The sequence below is a fragment of the Solanum stenotomum genome, chromosome 10, assembly GCF_019186545.1.
Source record: "Solanum stenotomum isolate F172 chromosome 10, ASM1918654v1, whole genome shotgun sequence".
NCBI classification, from domain to species: domain Eukaryota; kingdom Viridiplantae; phylum Streptophyta; class Magnoliopsida; order Solanales; family Solanaceae; genus Solanum; species Solanum stenotomum.
In genome coordinates, this window is record NC_064291.1 from 56,970,791 (window position 1) to 56,993,902 (window position 23,112).

Consider the following 23,112-nt stretch of genomic DNA (forward strand, 5'->3'; position numbering starts at 1 on the left):
ATGTTTTAAATTCTATTTTCTTTACTAGTTTTAAGTTTCTGGTTTTGAAAATACTCTTTAAACTTTGTTATTTCTTACAAAGTTATTTGTTACTGTTCTAAGTATCTTAGTAATACAGATTAACAATAATAAATTGCATGTCGACAATCTTGACTTTCACGCGGTTTCACACGGTTTCACACTTAATACAATAATGACGTCACTCGTAACGTAAATTTCTCCACATCTAAAACTTAAATCCAAGGTCCCCGATTAAGACTAAAGAACTCCCACCATTACATGATAATTAGTACTTCTTGACTTTTGCACGCTTTTACTTTTTAATACAATAACGGGGTCACTCGTAAGCCGTAACGTAAATTTCTCCACATCTAAGACTTAAATCCAATGTCCTCGATTAAGAGTAAAGGAATTCTACCATTACATGATAATTAGTACTTCTTGACTTTCACGCGCTTTTACTTCTCAATACAATAACGAGGTCACTCGTAACGTAAATGTCTCCACATCTAAGACTTAATTTAATCCAATCTCCTCGATTAAGACAAAATAAATCCCACCATTACATGATAATTAATATTTCTTGACTTTCACACGGTTTTACATCTGAACACAATAATGGAGTCACTCGTAACGTAATCTCCACATCTAAGGCTTAAATCCAATATCCTCGATTAAGACTAAAGAACTCCCACCATTACATGATAATTAATACTTCTTGACTTTCACGCGCTTTTACGTCTGAATACAGTAACAGAGTCACTTGTAACGTAAATTTCTCCACATCTAAGACTTAAATCCAATGTCCTCGATTAAGAGAAAAGAAACCCACCATTGCATGGTAATTAGTACTTCTTAACTTTCGCACGCCTTTACTTTTTAATACAATAACAGAGTCACTCGTAACATAAATTTCTCCACATCAAAGACTTAAATCCAATGTCCTAGATTAAGACTATAGAAATCCCACCATTACATGATAATTAGTACTTCTTGACTTTCGCATGCTTTTACTTCTTAGTACAATAACAAACTCGTAAGTCGTAACGTAAATTTCTCCACATCTAAGACTTAAATCCAATGTCCTAGATTAAGACTAAAGAAATCCCACCATTACATGATAATTAGTACTTCTTGACTTTCGCACGCTTTTACTTCTTAATACAATAACAGGGTCACTCGTAAGTCGTAACGTAAATTTCTCCACATCTAAGACTTGAATAAGACTAAAGAAATTCCACCATTACATGATAATTAGTACTTCTTGACTTTCGCACGCTTTTACTTCTTAATACAATAACGGGGTCACTCGTAAGTCGTAACATAAATTTCTCCACATCTAACACTTAAATCCAATGTCCTCGATTAAGAGTAAAGAAATCTCACCATTACATGATAATTAGTATTTCTTGACTTTCGCACGCTTTTACTTCTTAATACAATAACGGGGTCACTCGTAACGTAAATTTCTCCACATCTAAGACATAAATCCAATTTCCTCGATTAAGAGTAAAGAAATCTCACCATTACACGATAATTAAAACTTTTTTACTTTTACACGATTTTTACGGGAACAGTTCCACCATTACACGACAAGCGGTGGTGTTAACTCTACTTAGTTTATAACCAAGCGTTACAAACCCAACCAACCCCGCACTCTACCCCTTCACAGTTCACACTACACAGATGAAAAAAGGAGACAAGCACGTTCTCTGCAGGGAGCGGTAGAAAGCAACAAATCAAGCCATATATTAAGCTGTTTTTGGGTAATCTCCGGTACAGAGTTTTCTCTTTCTCTCTTTCTCTTTCTCTCACATACAAAATAGAAAAAGAAATGAAATTATTAAGCTGTTGCTTCTTCTGTTGTTGCTCCTGTTTGTTCCAGTAGTAGTACTACTACTATTGTTGGCTATTTTTTTTTTCTTCTGCAGTACTTAAAACTTTATTTTTGGTTGGTGGGGGTGTTTCTTTAAGGCTTATGTGTTGTTGGTATAACAGGGAAGAAATGTGGTGAATTTTAGCTAGTTTTGAGATGTTTTTTGAGCTAATTACTTGATTTTGAATTCTGGGTCTTCTTTTGTTTTTGGAATTGAAGTTTGATTATACTCATGGCAAGTAAAAATGGGTGTTATCAGTCTCAGCAGAAGAAAAATTCATCAGGTGAAAGTTTGTTTTTTTTGAAGTTTAATTTGAGAATTTTGGATCTTTTTTTGTTTTGTTGTTTAAAATGTGGGTTTTTTGTGATTTTTTTTTTGAGTTTCAGGTAAAGATGATCTGTATCATGAGCTATGGCAGTTGTGTGCAGGTCCAATAGTGGATGTTCCAAAGGAAGGAGAAAGTGTTTATTATTTTCCACAAGGCCACATGGAACAAGTAAGTTTTTTTTTCTAAAAAAAATAATAATTGAATTCTGGGTTTTTTCTGTTTTAGGTGAATCTGGTTGATTCAAAGCTAAGTTCTTGTTTTTGAGTTATGGAGTTATGAATGTTTGGGTCAATTATTGGATTTCTCAATTTGAGTGTATCTTTTTTGGTTATTTTTAGTTATGTTTTCTGGGGATTGTAAAATTTGTATCTTTCTCTTTTTGTCTCACTTTTTTTGGTTTTGTGGAAAAGTTGGTAGCATCAATTAATCAAGAAATGGATCAAAGAGTTCCATCATTCAATCTCAAATCAAAGATCCTTTGTAGAGTTATCAACAGTCATTTCCTGGTATGTTTACTTTTTATTGTGCTCTTTGATCAGTATATTTTACATACATTGTATTCATACTTGTTAGTATTTCATCCAAAAGAAGTGATGAATTAATTGTTGGGTTCAAAGTTCAAACATTGGAAGGTGAGCCTTGGCGTATGCGTAGCTGGCAAAGTTGTCGGCTTGTCGTGATGTGACCGCCCATGAGCTCACCGATTCAAGCCGTGGAAACGGTCTCTTGCAGAAATGCAGGGTAAGGCTGTGTACAATAGACCCTTGTAGTCCGGTCTTTTCCTGAATCACGCACATAGCGGGAGCTTTAGTGCACCGGAATGCGTTTAAAGTTCACACAATTTTGTATTTGAAATGTAAAATGTTTTGATGATTGCTTGTAGGCTGAGGAAGATAATGATGAGGTCTATGTCCAGATCACTTTGATGCCAGAGGCACCAGATGTAAGAAGTTAAAATTGTTGTAGTATTCACTTGTTTATATGCATTTTATTGATCAATTTGGTTGTAATTGCTGATCTGATTTTTAGAAACCCGAGCCGACTAGTCCCGATCCAGTCCTTCCGGAGCCTGTAAAGCCTAAAGTCCATTCTTTCTGCAAGGTTCTGACTGCCTCCGATACAAGCACTCATGGTGGATTTTCTGTTCTAAGGAAACATGCTAATGAATGCCTTCCTCCCTTGGTAATTAAGTGTGATCCTTTTGTATAGGCTTGCCTACATTTCCCCCCCTGTTTTGACAAGTTGTTGAATTAGCTCTCATGTTTGTTATACTTTGTTAGGACATGAACCAGCAGATTCCGACCCAGGAATTGATTGCGAAAGACCTTCATGACATGGAGTGGCACTTCAAGCATATATTTAGAGGTAATTGTTTTGTTTGTAGTGTGTAACAGAAGATATCAATGAAGCTTTATCTGTATTTGTAAAGGTCAAAACTCATCCGTCGTTGTTTTAATTATAACAGGCCAACCTCGGAGACATTTACTTACCACAGGGTGGAGTAACTTTGTTTCTTCAAAGAGATTAGTGGCAGGGGATTCTTTTGTATTCTTGAGGTATCTCTTTCTGGTCCTATTTTCTCGTATGAGTATGATATTTGATTGCATTATCTATCACTATTGCATGTCATGTCATATATCCAGAACAGTTAATGTTGGTTTGTTAATAATCATATTCTAATGGATATGTATGCTCTAGGGGTGATAATGGAGAACTACGAGTTGGGGTCAGACGGCTTGTTCGCCAGCAGAGCTCAATGCCGTCATCGGTGATATCAAGCCAGAGCATGCACCTAGGAGTCTTAGCTACAGCATCTCATGCTGTTACAACCCAGACCTTGTTTGTTGTTTACTACAAACCGAGGTTTGTCACATACATCTCTTTTCAATTATCCCGTCATCCTTATGCAAAGTAGAGATCATTTTCATGCCAGAGAACATACTAAATCTTTTCTGCTGTGACAACCTTCAGAACCACTCAGTTCATCGTAGGCCTCAACAAATACTTAGAGGCTGTTAATCATGGATATTCAGTTGGCATGCGATTTAAAATGCAGTTTGAAGCGGAAGAGAATCCTGATAGAAGGTAGTGATATCAATTACTCCCTAGCTCCATTTTGATTTATTTGTCTTACTTTGCTTTTTAGTCTGTTTAAAAAGAATGCATCTTTCCCTTTTTGGCTTTAATTCAACTTTCCACTTGACATCTTTCTTAAATTCCGTGTCAAGTTAAAATCAGCAAATAAATTGAAATGGTGGGAGTATTCAGAAGTCCTCCAATTAGATGTGGAAGTCTTTGATCAAGATGTTTATTTGCCAACTGCTTAGTTCTGACATGTATTTGTTTTTTCTTGGGCTCTTCCCTTGTTATTTCTCAGATTTATGGGCACTATAGTTGGGGTTGATGATCTTTCCTCACAGTGGAAAGATTCTGCGTGGCGATCCTTGAAGGTTGATGTCTTTGTTTGAACATTTATATTTCAGCAATATTCTTTAAGTTCAGTTGGTAATCACCAATTCTCCCTTCGTTCCAGGTTCGATGGGACGAGCCTGCAGCCATTGCAAGGCCTGACAGAGTTTCTCCTTGGGAAATCGAACCTTATGTGTCTTCAATTCCAAATGCCCTTGTCCCACCAACCGCAGGGAAGAACAAAAGGCATCGGCTACATAGTGAAATCAAAATATCAGGTCTGAATGAAAATTCTCAACAGCATTGTGTTTTTTCAAGTGTTGGTTGCTGATATTTTAAGTTCCATTTTCATTTTCTTAATTATCTTGCCTTCTTTTCCTGTTAGAACCTGCATCCTCAATTGCGTCAGCGGTTTGGAATCCTTCCCTCGACTCGCCTCAGTTTAACACCTCTGGCATCAACAGCAGTACTAATTGCACATTAACGTCTCGTACAGAGAGTGGTTGGCCGCTTCCTCATTTAAATACTTCAGGTATGCTTGTGGATGAGACAGAAGACAGTAGAAGTGCTTCAACTTGGTGTGGTTTTCCATGCGTTTTGGCCCCGCAATTCGGTCAAGGGACTAATCAGCTGATTGTTATTCCTACTGATGAGAGAAAATGTAATACCAAAACAACCTGTAGATTATTTGGTATTGACTTGAAAAAAACCTCAATTAGCACTACTGAGGCACTACTACCGCCACAGCCAGCCGACATTTCTCGTGTCTCCGCAGAGAGAGCATCTCCAAACATGGTGCCTGCTGGTGATTCAGATCAAAAGTCTGACCTTTCAGTAGACTTCAAAGATCAAATGCAAGGCCATTTGCGGTTACCCCTAAAGGAGGTTCAAAGCAAGCAGAGTTGTTCCACCAGGTCTCGCACAAAGGTATTAATCAAAAGCCGAAAAATTGCATTCTTACCAACTCATTTTCTCCTCAAAAGATATTATTAATATCTCTAACATCTTTTCTCATGTGGAATCCCTTGAGAAGGTGCAAATGCAAGGCGTAGCTGTAGGTCGTGCAGTGGATTTAACCATATTGAAAGGATACGATGAGCTTACAAAGGAGCTTGAGGAGATGTTTGAAATCCAAGGAGAGCTTCAGTCACGACAGAAATGGGGGATCTTGTTTACAGATGATGAAGGGGATACGATGCTTATGGATGATTATCCGTGGCAGTAAGTTCTCTCTCACTTTAACAATTCAAGACTGAAATACATATATAACCACAGCATAAGATCTTTGCTACATCCTGTAATTTAACACGTCGCGTATCACTTAATTGCAGAGACTTTTGCAATGTGGCGAGGAAGATTTTCATTTGTTCAAGTCAAGATATGAAAAAATTGACCCTGTCTCGCGCAGACAGTTAAGCGACTCCTTTCAAATGAAATGATGGCGGAAGATGGTGAAAGTTAAGACTCCGCCTTTTGAAGTTGTATCATTTTGTGATCTCTTCGACTTCATTCTCCAGATATAGTAGGAAAGAACGACAGGGTGTTGACATAGCAAGGCGTAGAAGCTTGTTTTTACGCTCTTTTTAGCCTAGTTCATGCTCGGTTTTGAGGGCAGTTAAGTAACTAGTTATAATAGGATAAGACTAGTAAAGATATAGTACTGGAAATTGTAAAAAGTTAACGGTGTTCTCTAATGGGGAGTCTAGTAGTGGTTTGTGTAGTGTTCTATTCGCGCGTTAACCTGTAAATACTCATGTGTCATTGCAGTATTCTGCAATGTATCGTCTTGTTAGCGTGCTTCATCTTAATGAAAACTCCATGGTGGAAATTGCTCTATACTTGCCCTTTCTGTGAGACTTGTGTGATGCACAATAGGGATTTCTTGTGTAAATTTAGACTCTTTTGGCACATCATGCATCACTTTGTAAGTTTTCCCCTTTACTGAACAAAAAATCTTCAAAATGCTCCTTCACGTGTGTGTTTTATTCTTTGCTAAAGGGTGATGCTAAGATTTAAATTCGATATCGTTTTCTTTACTAAAAGGGTGACAATAAGACTTGAACTCAAAACCTTTGTCTGCTTTTATTAGGATGTTAAATTATGTGCTCTCTTTATTTAGAAGTTTAATAAGTTTTTGATTCATTAATTGACTTTGGTTAAGATGTTGAGTGCAAAATAAATAAATGAATCAATATCCCTATCATAGCTAGGAAGAGTGTCCATATAGTCATGGGCCTCATGAGTTGTCAAATGTCATGTAAAGGTATTTGCCTTTGCATGAGTGCTACCTCACGCTCAAAACTTCTTTGTTATGAGTTTGAGTCGTTATGTTATGTTTCCATGCTTGGCTTGAGTGATTTTCACTTCTGATGTTATTAGTCATCCTCAATCTTATTGAATGGAATATGAAGGAGTTAGTCAAGTAACTCAGAGTTTCGATCGATTCACCTTCGCCTTCACTAATATGAATTGTTCTTTTAATGTTCCATCTTTGGAAATCAACACTTTTAATGTTATTTGACGACTTGACGTACAATAAATTATATATATCTATACCCCAGAGGTTATAAACTCGTCGGATTTGTTGACCAAAATATCGATCATGACTTGATAAGGATGGATATTAACTCCATCTTTGTGGTATACAAAAATGTTAAATTCTTTCTCTAGAATTCAAAAAAAAATGTGGATTAATTTGCCTACTTAATAGAAGGAAATGATAAAATAAGAAAAGAGAAACACAACAAAATACAAAAATATAATTAATTAATCAATCAATATTTGAGTGTGCCTTCTAATTGTTCAATTGAGAATCATGTAAAGGTATAGAAGGAATTGACACAATAAGAGTTTTGGGAGTCAACCAATCATTTTCTAGTTCATATATCATAGGAGATTTAGAAAAATATAAAAATGAGTGGCCATGGATGGTTTGATATTCGATCTGATTTTCTATGATTTACGTTAAGTGACATAAATTAAAGATAAATTATTGACAACTTCGTAGTTGTTGGAGTATAAAACACACCAACATTGACTTCTTGGAGTGGGCATGGATGGTATGATTTTCGAGTCGATTTCCTATGATTTATGATAAGTGGCATAAATTAAAGATAAATTATTGACGATTTCGTAGTTATTGGAGTATAAAACACGCTGACATTGACTTCTTGGAGTTTAGTAATCATAATTTTTTTTTAGTCTCCTCGATCAACTTCTTGATTTTAGTAGTAATCCATCCATTAAGGTACATTCATGACTTGATGTGTTCGATTTAATATTTATTGTACTGAAAAAATTATGAATTTTAATCTAACATTTGTTGTGATTTTTTCGTGAATTTTACATATAGATCTATGATCAACATAAAAAAAAAATATTGATTTAGATAAATTTGGTATCGAAACACTACTACTTCATAATAACCTTAAGTCATATTTGATCATGACCAATATGTATAATTTAACTTATAAGGGGTTCTAATTGAACAGAGGTGGATATAGGGCCCATATATGAACTTACGTAAATTCAATAACTTTTGTTAAGATCATATTTAACAATGAATTAAGTTCTTATTGTAATATTAACTTGAGATTGCTATAAATTATATGTATATATACAAATTTCTCTCGCTTTATACAAACACAAACACATTTTATCCATTTGTGTTTGTATAAAAGCGAGAGAGGGCGAGCGAGATTGCCACCAAACGAGAGTGGCGAGCGAGATTCCACCAGGGAGAGTGGCGAAAATAGCAATAGTTTGCTATAGGGTACAATTAAATCAAAGTATATTTATAGCATTTAATTTGAATTAATAGTTTGTTATTATATACAATTTTCCCTTATAAAATTCATAAACTTTAAATCTTAGATCCATCTCGATCTATAACTGGCCATCCTTTGTGTGTTCTCTATAGCAACTGGCGAGGAGTATAAAATACATCCCTTATAACAAAAAATTGGAATTGCCACAAACTTCGTAGCTAACATAACTTTTTAATAATCTGTCGCAAGTAAAATACTTAGAATTAGCTATAACTTTTATTATTTAGCTATAAAAGTCATTCACTTTGTTATGTATTATTATAATTATTATTATTATTATTATTATTATCATTATTATTATTTAGTAATAATATCTTGGATATGAATATTTTTAGTATTCCATTTCGAACGGCACATGGTTGAAATTGTTTTGTTGGTCACCAATCACCATCACTTATATTTTATGGCTATTAATTATGTCATATCACTCACCAATCAATGCTAGTTAAACAGTAGCGAAATTAAAATTTTCATCAAAATATTTAAATTTTAACTAAAATAACAGCAACGTAACCTTGTTAGTCAATTACTATAAATTGAATGACTTTTTGAGTTATTAATCATATCAAATTTAGACATATATGTTGTTGTATTTAAGTTGTATAATCTTAGGTATATTGTTTAAGTAGTTGAGAAAAGATCATTTACCATTCATTTTTTTAAAACCATTTATGTCAATTAGACATTACATTTATGAAAAGAGCATTTGACCAGTACCCTCCAAAAGGGATTTGTTGGAGATTCCAAATTCCAATTTACATGTGCAATATTGATTGGCATGATTACAATCACTAATTTTCAATCAGGTGTTAGAAATCGAAAGATACTGATTATTTAGGTGTTAGAAATTGAAAGATATTGATTATTTTTCAAAGACAAGATCAAAAAGTGATTGTATATCAAACGTACTTCTCTTTTCATACGTCTTTAGAAGAAATCATCATAGAAAAAAGTAATTTAGTTAAGTATTATTTTTTTAAGCTGAAAAAAACTATTAAAAGAATGAATCAATAAAATTGCCTTGAAAGCTATATCTACGACAATTAATGCTTGTAAATTTTAAATTCCATTTTCTTAATACATTGTGACAAAACATGGTATTCTTGTTGAGGTATATATGGTCAAGAATACAGAGAATCTCATTATTTTATTTAACAAATCAACCTAATTCCACCTTTTTAATTATTTAAATGCAAACTTATTTTAAAAAAGGTCTTCATTTTATCTTAAGAGATTTTTTATAAGTATAAAAATGTAATAGCATTTTTTTATAAAAAAAATAACTAACTACACTTTTGATACGTGCTTATAGAGTTCTCTTTCTTTCTCAAATTTTGTACACAACTAACATAACCGTATAATATCAAAGTGAGGAAGTAGCTAAAATATATTTATGGGGTAAACTACTGTACACTAACAATGCATATAACATAAATTTTAAATGAAAATTAATTTAAAAACAGCCCTTTCGGCTGTAAAATCTATATGATTACAAACATTGAACTTTCATATTAGTTTATGAAATTCAAGAGTAATAGAGGACAAGTGAGGCCAAAGCATGCTTAGATAGTTAAACATCTTTATTATTGATCGATAAGTTAAGAATTTGAGTCACGCAAAAAAATATTTATTATTTTGAGAATAAGGTGAAGAAGAAAATAAAAATTAAAAAGAGAAATATTGAAATACAAATTAATTATTTAAAGACGTATACCAAGTAATATAACAACTTCCTCTTACAAAAGAATAAAAAAATTCTAACCCCATCTTCAAGTTCAAACAAAATTTCAACATCCATTATTTTTTTCTTAATTTCCACTTCAAGTACTTTTTTAATACATATTAAAATTCAACTAAAATATTGTCCATACACCAACTACTCCATTTGTTCATTTTCATTTATTCCGTTTCGACTTTACCCACATTTAAAAAAAAAAATTGACATAAATATTATATCAAAATATCCCAGTAGCACTTCTAAATATCTTCAAGAGTTAGTTTAGAAGAAACTATTTTCACTCAAAAAACTTTAAACTATTTCTAAGTAAAATACATGTTCAAACACTACTTCAAAAATTCAAAATTTTACTTAAATTTCAAGATTCAACTTCAAAATCTATAATCAGCTTAGTCTTAGATCTTGAAAATGATTCAAAGAATAAATACCTAATGTAGAGATAAGAGTAAAATATGAATAAAATATGTTTTTCTCAATCTTGATACAGCAAAAATAATAAATAAAAATGAAAAATATATTTTTTAATATAATGAACACGTAAAATAAACGGAGGGAGTATTTTGGAATCCTTCCTATAAATAGCACTCCTCTCACTACAATAATCTATCACTCCATCATCTACACTAATAACACACTTCAAGCAAAAATGGAAACCACCACCACCTCCGCCGCCGTCACCACCACTGTTAACACCGGCGGTCTTCACTCCGTTGAGGTGAATCCACGACACCACATCCTCAACCGCGCATTTGCACTTATTTACCTTTTTGCCATCCTAGTTCTTTTTTATAACCATATACTAAAACTCCTAAATTCTACAAATTCCTTTGTAACTTTCTCCATATCATTTTCCATTTTAATTTCAGATTTAATCTTAGCCTTCATGTGGACAACTATTCAATCTTTTCGTATGCGTCCATTAACACGTCAACAATATCCCGAAAAAATAACAAAAAACTTTAGTAACGAAATTAATAATTTTCCAGCACTTGATATATTTATTTGTACGGCAGATCCATATAAGGAGCCACCATTAAACGTCGTTAACACGGCGTTATCAGTTATGGCCTATGATTATAATCCGATCGAAAAAATATCGATTTATGTATCAGACGATGGAGGATCGGAGCTTACGTTATTTGCTTTTATGGAAGCTGCAAAATTTGCTGTATATTGGTTGCCTTTTTGTAGGGAAAATAAAATAATTCAAAGGTCTCCAGACGCATATTTCAACTCTAATTACACAGAAAATTCTGAGACAGAGAAAATTAAGGTATGTTTTTTTTTTCTCGAATATATATTACTACTAAACAGAACGTCTTCTAGTGATTTTTTAAAATTAATTATAGAAAATTAGTTGATTTTCAATATTACTAAATCATGGTTATAATGTTTTGATTTTTCAAAAATATCTTAACATATATGTCGGATATTCCTTCAAAGATATATTATTACTATTTCGATATAATGATATTTTTAAGAATTCGAGCAATATAGGAACACGAGATTTTTGGCACAGTTATTTCTGCAAGCATGCATGTGCGATGTACATTTAATTTATATATTATAGCCTGCGTTTCAGATCTGGCTAAGTTTTTTTATGCGATATTTTGGTAAATTTGTTGTCTAGCAATTATTGATAAAGGGACATAGAGGTTTGGTACGATTGATTTTATGGTCTATTATAAATATTATATTTAGTTATATTATATGGTCTTTTCTATAAGATGTCGGGTCCCAATTTAATATATATATGTGGTAGTTTTCACTTTTCGAAAGCTGATTTGTTTAATATTTGAAGTTGAATTAAATTTGATCAAACTAATATTAATTAAAATTTATAAGATATTCAAAATATATACAATAATACTGTAAGTTGCGAAAAAAATACAAGTACTTTATAAAAATGTTTATCAAAGTTCACAGAGTTTCAAAAATTGAAAAGTGTCACATAAATTTAAAATGAAAGAGTAATATGTAACATATGAGATCGTAAAAAATACATGAAATCTTTATAAAATCATTTTCTTCTATTTAATTAAATATAATTTGTGATAGAAAATCATGATTCTGGCTAAGGGAAATCACGAATAGAATATTTGTTTATCTTACACGATATCTCGTATTTCTATATATTTTCATTCTTCGAAATTCAAATTACGCCGTATTTTAGTTAATATTTTAAAATATAATTATACAAGAAGATAAACAACTTGCACTTTGATTGACTAGTATCTGGCCTGAGTTAATTTCACAATTATCTGGACATATTTCATTAGACATTTATTTGTCATTTTGTTTTTGAATTCAATCTTTCTGACGTTATAGCTAAGACAAAAAAAACAGATATTTTCTTTAATTTGTCATTATTCATTAATTAAAAGTAGCAAAATAACTAAAGTAGTATATATAAAATGCTCATATGTCATTTTTTGTTATATAATGTATTTGACTAATAAATCTAGCCAATAATATTGTCACAACTCTTTTAAGAAAATCTTATATTATTTTTAAAATGTCATAAAGCCTTTTACTGTGATCTATTAGAATCTTTATCTTAGGTTATAAAAGAAAAACAAATTATTATTTTTCCTAGGTATATACATGCGTGATATAATTTTAACATAAAAAAATATATTTTCACTTATCTTTCTACGTGACTCAAGCTATTATATTATTTATCTTATTTCCAATCGGACTCAAACTTTATGAATTTTATATTATATGTGTAGTTGATGTATGAAAACATGAAGAAAAGGATAGAAGAAGTGATTGAGAGGGGAAAAGTGGATGAAGATTATATTAACAATGTGGAAGAACTTCAAGCTTTTACCAAATTTTGGACGCCTGAATTTACTCGTCATAATCATCCTTCTATTATTCAGGTAAATATATATATATATATATATATATATATATATATATATATATCGTAACAGTTCAATTCACTCGTTATATTGTCATTTTCAACATAATTCTATATGATCTTAAAATATATTTCAATATTTTATTAATATGAGACTTTGTCTAATTTTAAAATGTGTCACTATAAAAAGTACAAAAATGACTAATTAGCTATTATATATATATATATCGTAACAGTTCAATTCACTCATGATATTGTCATTTTTCAACATAATTCTATCTGATCTTAAAATATATTTCAATATTTTGTTAATATGAGACTTTGTCTAATTTTAAAATGTGTCACTATAAAAAGTACAAAAATTACTAATTAGCTATTAATTAAAAGTGCTTAACACATGTTGCCAAAGAGTCTAATTTGCGTTTGATTGTAAACATGTTAATCATATGTTTGGTGATTAATTAGGTAACATCATATATTTAACTTATCCTTTAATCAAATTGGTTGGTGTAGGTTTTGTTAGAAAGTGGCAAAGATAAAGACATGACAAGTCATGGGATGCCAAATCTTATTTATCTTTCAAGAGAAAAAAACAAGAGTTCCCCTCATCATTTTAAAGCAGGTGCCCTCAATGCATTGGTAAGTAAAATCTCATCAATTTTATTTAAAAAAAAACAATTTATTTATTTATAAAAATTATTTTTACTAATAGTGTAAATATCTTTTAAAAAAATTAAGGAAAAAAGGGTAAATATATCCCTCAACTTGATTTGAAATAAATTCCTCTATCATTTAACAAATGATACATATATCAACGATCAGTAAAAATATGTATATATCTACTCAGTTTTTGTGGTTTTTTTTACTTTAGTCTATTAATGAAAACAATTAATATGCATCGTTTATTAGTGGCGTTCTAAATTGCAGAGTTAAGGAATATATTTGTCTCTTTTCCCTGTAATATTTACACTTAATGTTAATATCTTCGAGTATATGAATCATTTTTTCAGCGAATGATATATACGTTCTAAACATCGATATTTGCCTCTTTTCCCTAAAATATTATCGAATTGATTATTAATATCTTCTTGTGATAGCTTCGAGTATCGGGAATAATGACAAATGCACCAATAATATTGACACTTGATTGTGATATGTACTCTAATGATCCATCAACACCTCAACGGGCTTTATGTTACTTCTTGGACCCAACATTACGGCCCAATTTAGCCTACGTTCAGTTTCCTCAAACTTTTCATGGGCTTAACGAAGCAGATATTTATGCAAGTGAGATAAAAGGCCTGTTTTTTACTAATCCAATAGGCATGGATGGGCTTAATGGGCCTAATTATGTTGGAACTGGATGTTTTTTTCGTCGTCGGGCTTTTTTCGGAACTCCATCTACATTCGAGCAGCCCGAAATTCCAGAACTGTTTCCGGATCATGTTGTGAATAAGCCCATTAAGGCCCAAGAAATTTTGCGGTGAGCCCATTATGTAGCGAGTTGCAACTATGAGAGTGGGAGTAACTGGGGTTCCAAGGTGAGCTTTAGTTTACATTGCACTAACAACTTTTTTTTCGTGGCAATTGGTTCGAATTTGCCATGTGATATTTCTAGTATACATGGTAAATTCGAACTAATTCCCACAAAAAAGAATAATTGCACTGGTAACTTCTTCGTGGCAATTGGTTCGAACTTGTGATATATGTTAGATCATGTTGCCACGAAAAAATTGCTAGAGCCGAAGGCAACAAGTTCATAAGTTAATAATTGTGGTGTATAATATATGTATAATCCGTGTTTAATATGTATATAATCAGTGTATACTCTATGTATACCAGATAGAAAAAGTAAACAATGAATCCGTACGACTAACAATTTCAAAATTATGCAGATGGGCTTTAGGTATGGATCACTTGTTGAGGATTACTATACTGGTTATAGACTTCAATGTGAAGGTTGGAAATCAGTATTTTGCAATCCTAAAAGGCCTGCCTTTTTAGGAGATATTCCTATTTCTCTCTATGATGTGGTCAGCCAAAACAAGAGATGGTCTGTGGGCCTTCTTGAAGTTGCTTTCTCAAAATATAGCCCATTAACTTTTGGGGTTCAGTCCATGGGCCTTGTTATGGCCCATTGCTATACTCACTATGCCTTTTGGCCCATTTGGTCAATACCACTTACTCTATATGCTTTCATCCCTCAACTTACTCTTCTCAATGGGGTTACCATCTTTCCAAAGGTATGCACCAATTCATTTTGGTTCTTTTGATATATCACTCAGCATATTTAAATTAAGTTATGTGTTTCGGTTCCCTTTTATGTAGAAAATATATTATATTATCGTCATATACAAAGTAACACTACATATATAGAGCATAGCACATGACTAATTAAGTGGTGGAACGACTAATCTTATGGTAAATTTGTGGATATTGGCAAGCAACTGAATAAAAAGTGTAATTGTTTTTTTTAGGTTTAATGCTTTTTTTAATATTGATTTCAGGTTTCAGACCCTTGGTTTTATTTGTATGCTTTTATGTTCCTCGGAGCTTATGGACAAGATTGCTTGGTTTTTATGTCTAAAGAAGGGACATTTAAAAGGTGGTGGAGTGACCAAAGAATGTGGATGATAAGGGGATTAACATCTTTCCTATTTGGAACAATTGAGTATTTAACTAAACACTTGGGCATATCGACACAAGGGTTCAACGTAACAAGCAAAGTAGTCGATAATGACCAAGGTAAAAGGTACCATCAAGGAATTTTCGAGTTTGGGGTTGTTTCACCTATGTTTGTGATACTAGCAACAACATCAATCATCAATTTAGTAGCATTTCTCAAATCATTAGCACAAATATTCAATGGTGATCGAAATTTGGATGGAACATTTATCCAAATGTTTATTGCTGGTTTTGTTGTTATTAATTGTTTGCCAATTTATGAAGCTATGGTTTTGAGAAGTGATAAAGGAAGAATGCCTACAAGGGTCACTATTTTCTCAACATTTCTTGCTTGTACTCTCTATATGGCATTTGCTTTTCTTCTAGGAAATATGTAATAACAAAGTTTAGTGTTTTTTTTTTTTTTAACTTTGAGACCTTTTGTTTTTGTTCTTGTAGTCTTAGTTTAGTTAAGAAGCAATATAAGATTTAGTTGAAATATTCAAGAATAAAAGGATTATGTAGATCTTATAGAATGTTGTCATTCTTTATATTTTAGTGTATGTGAATCAAGTCTGGTATTTTGGAGATAAATTAGTGATTTTTTTTCAAATTTTGATCTTCTATATCCACAAACTCTTTTTTGTCTATATTCAAACAAAATTTCAATTTCATTCTGACGGTCATATTCCTTATCAAAATAAATAAAAAAGATTTTCATATTTAATGTCATTCTAAAGTTCGTTCTATATATATATATATATATATATATATATATCGAGATTAAAATGAAGTTATAGTTAGACCCCACATTCGCTTTCTGGGAACTAACTGATAGGCACTTAGTTTTTCATAGAACAAGCAAAAAATGACATGCAGCATCAATCAAGGCAAAAAGATAGTGCATAAAAGCCCTCCACCTCACCAAAAAGTAAAAAAACTTGGTGCTTGCTCGTGACACATAGGACTTGCTTTTCGTGATTAGTGTGAAATAGATGTCAGACTCAATTCATCAACAAACGGAAGGATACAACATCACTCTCGAAATAAAAGACGATAGAATTTGACTACCCTAAGCTAGAGGACTTGACGGACCACCTCAAAGGATGGACCAAAAACACATGAAGTTGACAATTTAAGTTTTAACTTATCATTGAATCTTCATCAAATAGTATAACAGGAAGCTTATCATTTTTGAGCATCCCCTTTACATCTACATCACCCTACAAAACAAGAAAACTATCAGCAAACTTTTCATTGCTTCTTGAAAAAAACATGAAAATTCAAAGGTTGTTGTTCAGACTCTCCAAAAATGCTCTTTTATTCATGGTTACATCCCTCAAAAAATAACACAACTATTTTGTGAGAATCTAACACACACTAATTGATATTTTTTGAAGATCTGAGCAGAAAAAGTAATTAAGAAGAGAAACTAACATGAATAATAACTTGATTTGAACTTCTTGGAAGTATTACAAGAGGGGAATTAGAACCAATAGAAGCTCTTCTTTTGAGATAAAACAAGTAAAACAAAAGATACAAGATTGTAGAAAAAAATATTGGAATTGAAAAAATGAAAGCTTGATAAAGTTTAAGTTCATGTGCTTGAGGATACAAATGAGGTGGACTAGGAGATTCAGGTACCCCCATTGAAAAGAAAAAAATTAAATTAGACACTTAAAACTAAGTTTAATGAAACAAAAAAAAAAGATTATACTTAATATGTATATAGAAACCTTAGCTTATAGCTTTTATATACAAATCAAGATCAAGAAAATGAAAAAAAAAAAAAGTGAAAATAGTACATGTAATAATAAATAAAAGTTTATAATATAATGAACAACTAAAAATAAACGGAGATAATATTTTGAAATCCTTTCTATAAATAGCACTCCTCTCACCACAATAATCTATCACTCTATCATATACTCTATAACACACTTCAAGCAAAAATGGAAACCACCACCACCTCTGCCGCCGCCACCACCTCCACCACCGATAACACCGGCGGTCTTCACTCCGTCGAGATGAATCCACGACACCACATACTCAACCGCGCATTTGCACTTATTTACCTTTTTGCCATCCTAGTTCTTTTCTATAACCATATACTAAACCTCCTAAATTCCACAAATTCCTTTATAACTTTCTCCATATCATTTTCCATTTTAATTTCAGATTTAATCTTAGCCTTCATGTGGACAACCAGTCAACCTTTTCGTATGCGTCCACTAACACGTAAACAATATCCCGAAAAAATAACAAAAAACTTTAGTAACGAAATTAATAATTTTCCAGCACTCGATATATTTATTTGTACGGCAGATCCTTATAAGGAGCCACCGTTAAACGTCGTTAACACGGCGTTATCAGTTATGGCCTACGATTATAATCCGATTGAAAAAATATCGATTTACGTATCGGACGATGGAGGATCGGATCTTACGTTATTTGCTTTTATGGAAGCTGCAAAATTTGCTGCATATTGGTTGCCTTTTTGTAGGGAAAATAAAATAATTCAAAGGTCTCCAAATGCATATTTCAATTCTAATTACAAAGAAAATTCTGAGACAAAGAAAATCAAGGTATGTTTTTTTTTCTCTCGAATTTATATCACTAAACAAAACGTCTTAACATCTAGTGATTATTTTAATTAATAATAGAAAATTAGTTGATTATGATGTTTGGATTTTTCAAAAATATATGTTGGATATTCCTTCAAAAATATGCTATTACTACTTCGATATGATATTTTTAACAATTCGAGCAGCATAGTGTTGTGTTCGAAAGTGATTAGGGCGTCATGTGGAAGTTTACAATTGCAAATCATATGATTGATAAATTAAACGACAAATAAAAGTATATATACTAAAAACATATTATTAATATAGTTGGTCAATCAACCTACATATTATAAAACTAATATTTCAATTTATAGATCTCTAAACTTTCCTCTGAGGAAAAGAATAAATCAAATATGAAAGAAAATTATATTTTCTTGTAAAAAAAAGTTAAAGTATTTATGGTAATATTTTTATTTTTCTTCAAGAAAAGAAATAAATTTTAAATAAGGTAAAAAAATCAGAACAAAACCCTAACACATAGGAAACGAGAGCACTGTTATTTCTGGCATGTGCGATAAATTTGTTGTCTATCGCAATTATTGATAAAGGGACATATAGGTTTGGTGCGATCGATTATGGACCACTATAAATATTATTTTAGTTATATTATATGGTCTTTTCTATATGATGTGGGGTCCCAAATTAATATATATGTGGTAGGCTGGTAGCTTTCGCTTTCGGGAAGTTGATTTGTCTAATTTATGAAGTAAAATTGAGTTTGATTAAATTAATAATTAAAATTTATAAAATATTTAAAATCTATACGAATAATATTGTAAGTTGTAAATTTTTCTCATGTCAATATGACGAGAATATAATTTATAAAAATATTTATCAAAGTTCACATAGTTTAAGTCTCGAAAAAATAAAAGTGTTACAGAAATTGAAAAATGAGGATTAGTAACATATGATATAGTAAAATGTACATAAAATCTTTATAAAACCATTTCCTTTTCTATTTAATTAGATATAATTTGTGATAGGAAATCATGATTCTCGCTAAGGGAAATCATGATTCATGAATAAAATATTTTTCCTTTTATCTTACATCATATCTCGTATTTCTGTATATTTTTATTCTTTGAGAACTGAATTACATCGTATTTTAATCAATATTTTAAAATATATTTACACAAAAAGATAAGCAACTTGCAATTTAATTGACTAGTATCTAGCCTGAGTTGATTCATCAATTATCTGAATATATTTCAGGTATATATTGATTTGTGATTTTGGTTTGGTATTCAATCCTTCTGACGTTATAGCTAAGACAAAAAAAAAAAAACCCCAGATATTTTCTTTAATTTGTCATTATTCATTTTAAAATCTCAAAATAACTAAACTAGTATATATTATATGCTCATATGTCATGTTTCATTTTTTGTTATAATGTATTTGACTGATAAATTTTACCAATAATATTGGAGCAGCTCTTATAAGGACATCTTATATTTTTTTAAGAAGTCATAAAACCCTTTTATAATTATACTAGAATCTTATCTCGTGTTATATAAGAAAAATAATATTTTTTTTCTTATGTAAGTACATTATAGAACTCTAACATTAGAAGATAGTAATATTTTTACTTATCTTTTAGAGTTCTCAAGCTATTATCAAGAAAGAATTTTTTCTATTATTTATCTTATTTTCGAAACGAAATCAAACTATATGTAATTTATATTATATGTATAGTTGATGTACGAAAACATGAAGAAAAGGATAGAAGAAGTGATTGAGAGGGGAAAAGTGGGTGAAGATTATATTAACAATGAGGAAGAGCTTCAAGCTTTTACCAAATATTGGACGCTTGGATTTACTCGACATAATCATCCTTCTATTATTCAGGTAAATATATATATATATTGTAATTGTTCAATTGACTCGTAATATTATCATATTGCACTTAATTCTATATGATTTTAAAATCTGTCAATATGAGACATGTCTAGGATATCACATATATTTCCCTTAGATACTCGGTAAGATTTACCCCATGCACCATCATCGCAAAAATGTAGGATTCATCTAAAAAAGTATTGGTTCTATAACAGTCCAATCCACTAGTGATATTGTCAATTTGAATTCTACACTTGTACAAATTTAAAATGTGTCACAATAAAAAGTACAACAGAAAAAACTATCTATTAATTAAAAATGCTCAACACGTGTTGCCAAATAGTCTAATTTGCCTTTAATTGTAAACATGTTATTTAACATCATATGTGTGGTTATTAATTTGGTAATATCATCTATTTAACTTATCCTTTTATCAAATTGGTTGGTGTAGGTTTTGTTAGAAAGTGGCAAAGATAAAGACATGACAAGTCACGGGATGCCAAATCTTATTTATTTTTCAAGAGAAAAAAACACAAGTTCCCCTCATCATTTTAAAGCAGGTGCCCTCAATGCATTGGTAAGTAAAAAATCTCATCAATTTTACTTTACACAACAATTTTTATTCATAAAATTAAGGGAAAAGGATAAATATATCCCTCAACTTTGAGATATATATACACACGTCATCGTTTAACAAATGATGCATATTTACCTTTTTATTAACAAACATATATTTACTAAATTAAAAATAATAATAATCATAAAATAAATTGTTAAATCTAAAAACATCATGTTAGCAGTGAGGGTATATATATACCATTTGTTTCGACGAACGATATATATACATTCTAAATAGCAAAGTCGAGGAATATATTTGCTTCTTTTTCCCTAAAATATTATCGAATTGATTATTAATTTCTTCTTGTGTTAGCTTCGAGTATCGGGAATTATGACAAATGCACCAATAATATTGACACTTGATTGTGATATGTACTCTAATGATCCATCAACGCCACAACGGGCTTTATGTTACTTCTTGGACCAAACATTACGGCCCAATTTAGCTTACGTTCAGTTTCCTCAAACTTTTCATGGGCTTAACGAAGCAGATATTTATGCAAATGAGATAAAAGCCCTATTTTTTACTAATCCAATGGGCATGGATAGGCTTAATGGGCCTAATTATGTTGGAACTGGATGTTTTTTTCGTTGTCGGGCTTTTTACGGAACTCCATCTTCGTTCGAGCAGCCCGAAATTCCAGAACTTTTTCCAGATCATATTGTGAATAAGCCCATTAAGGCCCAAGAAATTTTGCGGCGAGTCCATTATGTAGCAAGTTGCAACTATGAGAGTGAAAGTAATTGGGGTTCCAAGGTGAGCTTTAGTTCACATTTTAAGTTGGTAAATGTAGAGTATAATTGCACTAGCAACTTCTTTTTCGTGGCAATTGGTTCGAATTTTCCACGTGATATATCTAGTATACATGGTATATTCGAACTCATTCCCACGAAAAAATTGTTGGTACTTGAGGAAATATGAGTATAATTGCACTAGCAACTTCTTCATGGCAATCAGATCATACTTGCCACATATGTTAGATCTTGTTGCCACGAAAAAGTTGCTATATTTAATCTCCTTTGCTACAAACTAACAATTTCAAAATTATGTAGATTCCTAAAAGGCCTGCATTTTTAGGAGATAAACCAATTTCTCTCTATGATGTGGTCAGCCAAAACAAGAGATGGAATGTGTGCTCTCTCAAAATATAGCCCATTAACTTTTGGGGTTCAGTCCATGGGCCTTGTTATGGCCCATTGTTATTCTCACTATGCATTCTCGCCCATTTGGTCAATACCACTTACTCTATATGCCTTCATCCCTCAACTTACTCTTCTCAATGGGGTTACCATCTTTCCAAAGGTATGCCCTTTTGATATATGACTCAGCATATTTAACGTTCAATTAATTAAGTTATGTGTTTCGGTTCCCTTTCATATAGAAAAATGTATTATATTATCGTCATATACAAAGTAGCACTATATATATATATAGAGAGAGAGAGAGAGAGAGCATAGCACATGACTAATTAAGTGGTGGAACGACTAATCTTATGGTAAATTTGTGGATATTGACAAGCAGATGAATAAGAAGTCTAATTTATTTATTTTGAAGGTTTAATGTTCTTTTTATATCGATTTCAGGTTTCAGACCCTTGGTTTTTCTTGTATATTTTTATGTTCCTTGGAGCGTATGGACAAGATTGCTTGGTTTTTATGTCTAATGAAGGGACATTTAAAAGGTGGTGGAGTGACCAAAGAATGTGGATGATAAGGGGATTAACATCTCACTTATTTGGAACAATTGAGTACTTAACTAAACACTTAGGCATATCGACACAAGGGTTCAATGTAACAAGTAAAGTAGTCGATAATGACCAAGGTAAAAGGTATCATCAAGGAATTTTCGAGTTTGGGGTTGTTTCGCCTATGTTTGTGATACTAGCAACTACATCAATCATCAATTTAGTAGCATTTCTCAAATCATTAGCACAAATTATCAAGGGTGATCAAAATTTGGATGGAATATTTATCCAAATGTTTATTGCTGGTTTTGTTGTTATAAATTGTTTGCCAATTTATGAAGCTATGGTTTTGAGAAGTGATAAAGGAAGAATGCCTACAAGGATCACTATTTTCTCAACATTTCTTGCTTGTATTCTCTATATGGCATTTGCTGTTCTTCTAGGAAATATGTAATAGCAAAGTTTTTTTATAAAAAAAAAAAAAAACTTTGGGACTTTCTGTTATTGATCTTGTAGTCTTATTTCTTAGTTTAGTTAAGAAGCAATATTACATTTAGTTGAAATATTCAAGAATAAAAGGATTATAGAAATCTTATAGAATGTTGTAATTCTTTATATTTGGTGTATGTGAATCAAGTCT

General features: G+C 31.5%; 2 protein-coding genes, 1 long non-coding RNA gene and 1 pseudogene across 5 annotated transcripts; 3 read left to right on the top strand and 1 right to left on the bottom strand.

Moving 5' to 3' along the window:
* The first annotated feature begins 1,693 nt into the window (after positions 1–1,693).
* LOC125842674 (auxin response factor 9-like) lies at positions 1,694–6,452 on the top strand. Of its 2 annotated transcripts, XM_049521999.1 has the most exons (15): positions 1,694–1,766; positions 2,096–2,160; positions 2,264–2,373; positions 2,616–2,711; positions 3,089–3,148; positions 3,235–3,387; positions 3,486–3,570; positions 3,671–3,761; positions 3,904–4,068; positions 4,177–4,290; positions 4,583–4,655; positions 4,739–4,892; positions 5,000–5,541; positions 5,648–5,835; positions 5,946–6,452. In XM_049521999.1, the coding sequence occupies exons 2-15, from the start codon at positions 2,109–2,111 to the stop codon at positions 6,028–6,030; spliced, it is 1,968 nt and encodes a 655-aa protein (XP_049377956.1). In that variant the 5' UTR covers positions 1,694–1,766; positions 2,096–2,108; the 3' UTR covers positions 6,031–6,452. The 2 variants fall into 2 exon arrangements, with proteins under 2 accessions (XP_049377956.1, XP_049377955.1); XM_049521998.1 differs by lacking the exon at positions 1,694–1,766 and having other exon boundaries at positions 1,818–2,160.
* A 4,369-nt stretch (positions 6,453–10,821) lies between these two features.
* On the bottom strand, positions 10,822–17,993 carry LOC125878361 (uncharacterized). The gene is made up of 2 exons (XR_007447750.1): positions 17,785–17,993; positions 10,822–10,942 (listed from the first exon to the last, which is right to left on the bottom strand). It is a non-coding gene; the product is annotated as an uncharacterized LOC125878361 (long non-coding RNA).
* Positions 10,826–16,215, top strand: LOC125878358 (cellulose synthase-like protein G3). The gene is given in 6 exon segments (XM_049559598.1): positions 10,826–11,452; positions 12,912–13,064; positions 13,559–13,684; positions 14,143–14,586; positions 14,941–15,288; positions 15,553–16,215. Coding segments are annotated over 6 exon segments (2,253 nt in total). The 3' UTR covers positions 16,108–16,215.
* LOC125878360 (cellulose synthase-like protein G3) lies at positions 17,639–22,941 on the top strand (annotated as a pseudogene). Its single transcript, XR_007447749.1, has 6 exons — positions 17,639–18,294; positions 20,026–20,178; positions 20,621–20,746; positions 21,101–21,567; positions 21,789–22,090; positions 22,372–22,941. The product of XR_007447749.1 is annotated as a cellulose synthase-like protein G3 (transcript).
* Positions 22,942–23,112: the final 171 nt, after the last annotated feature.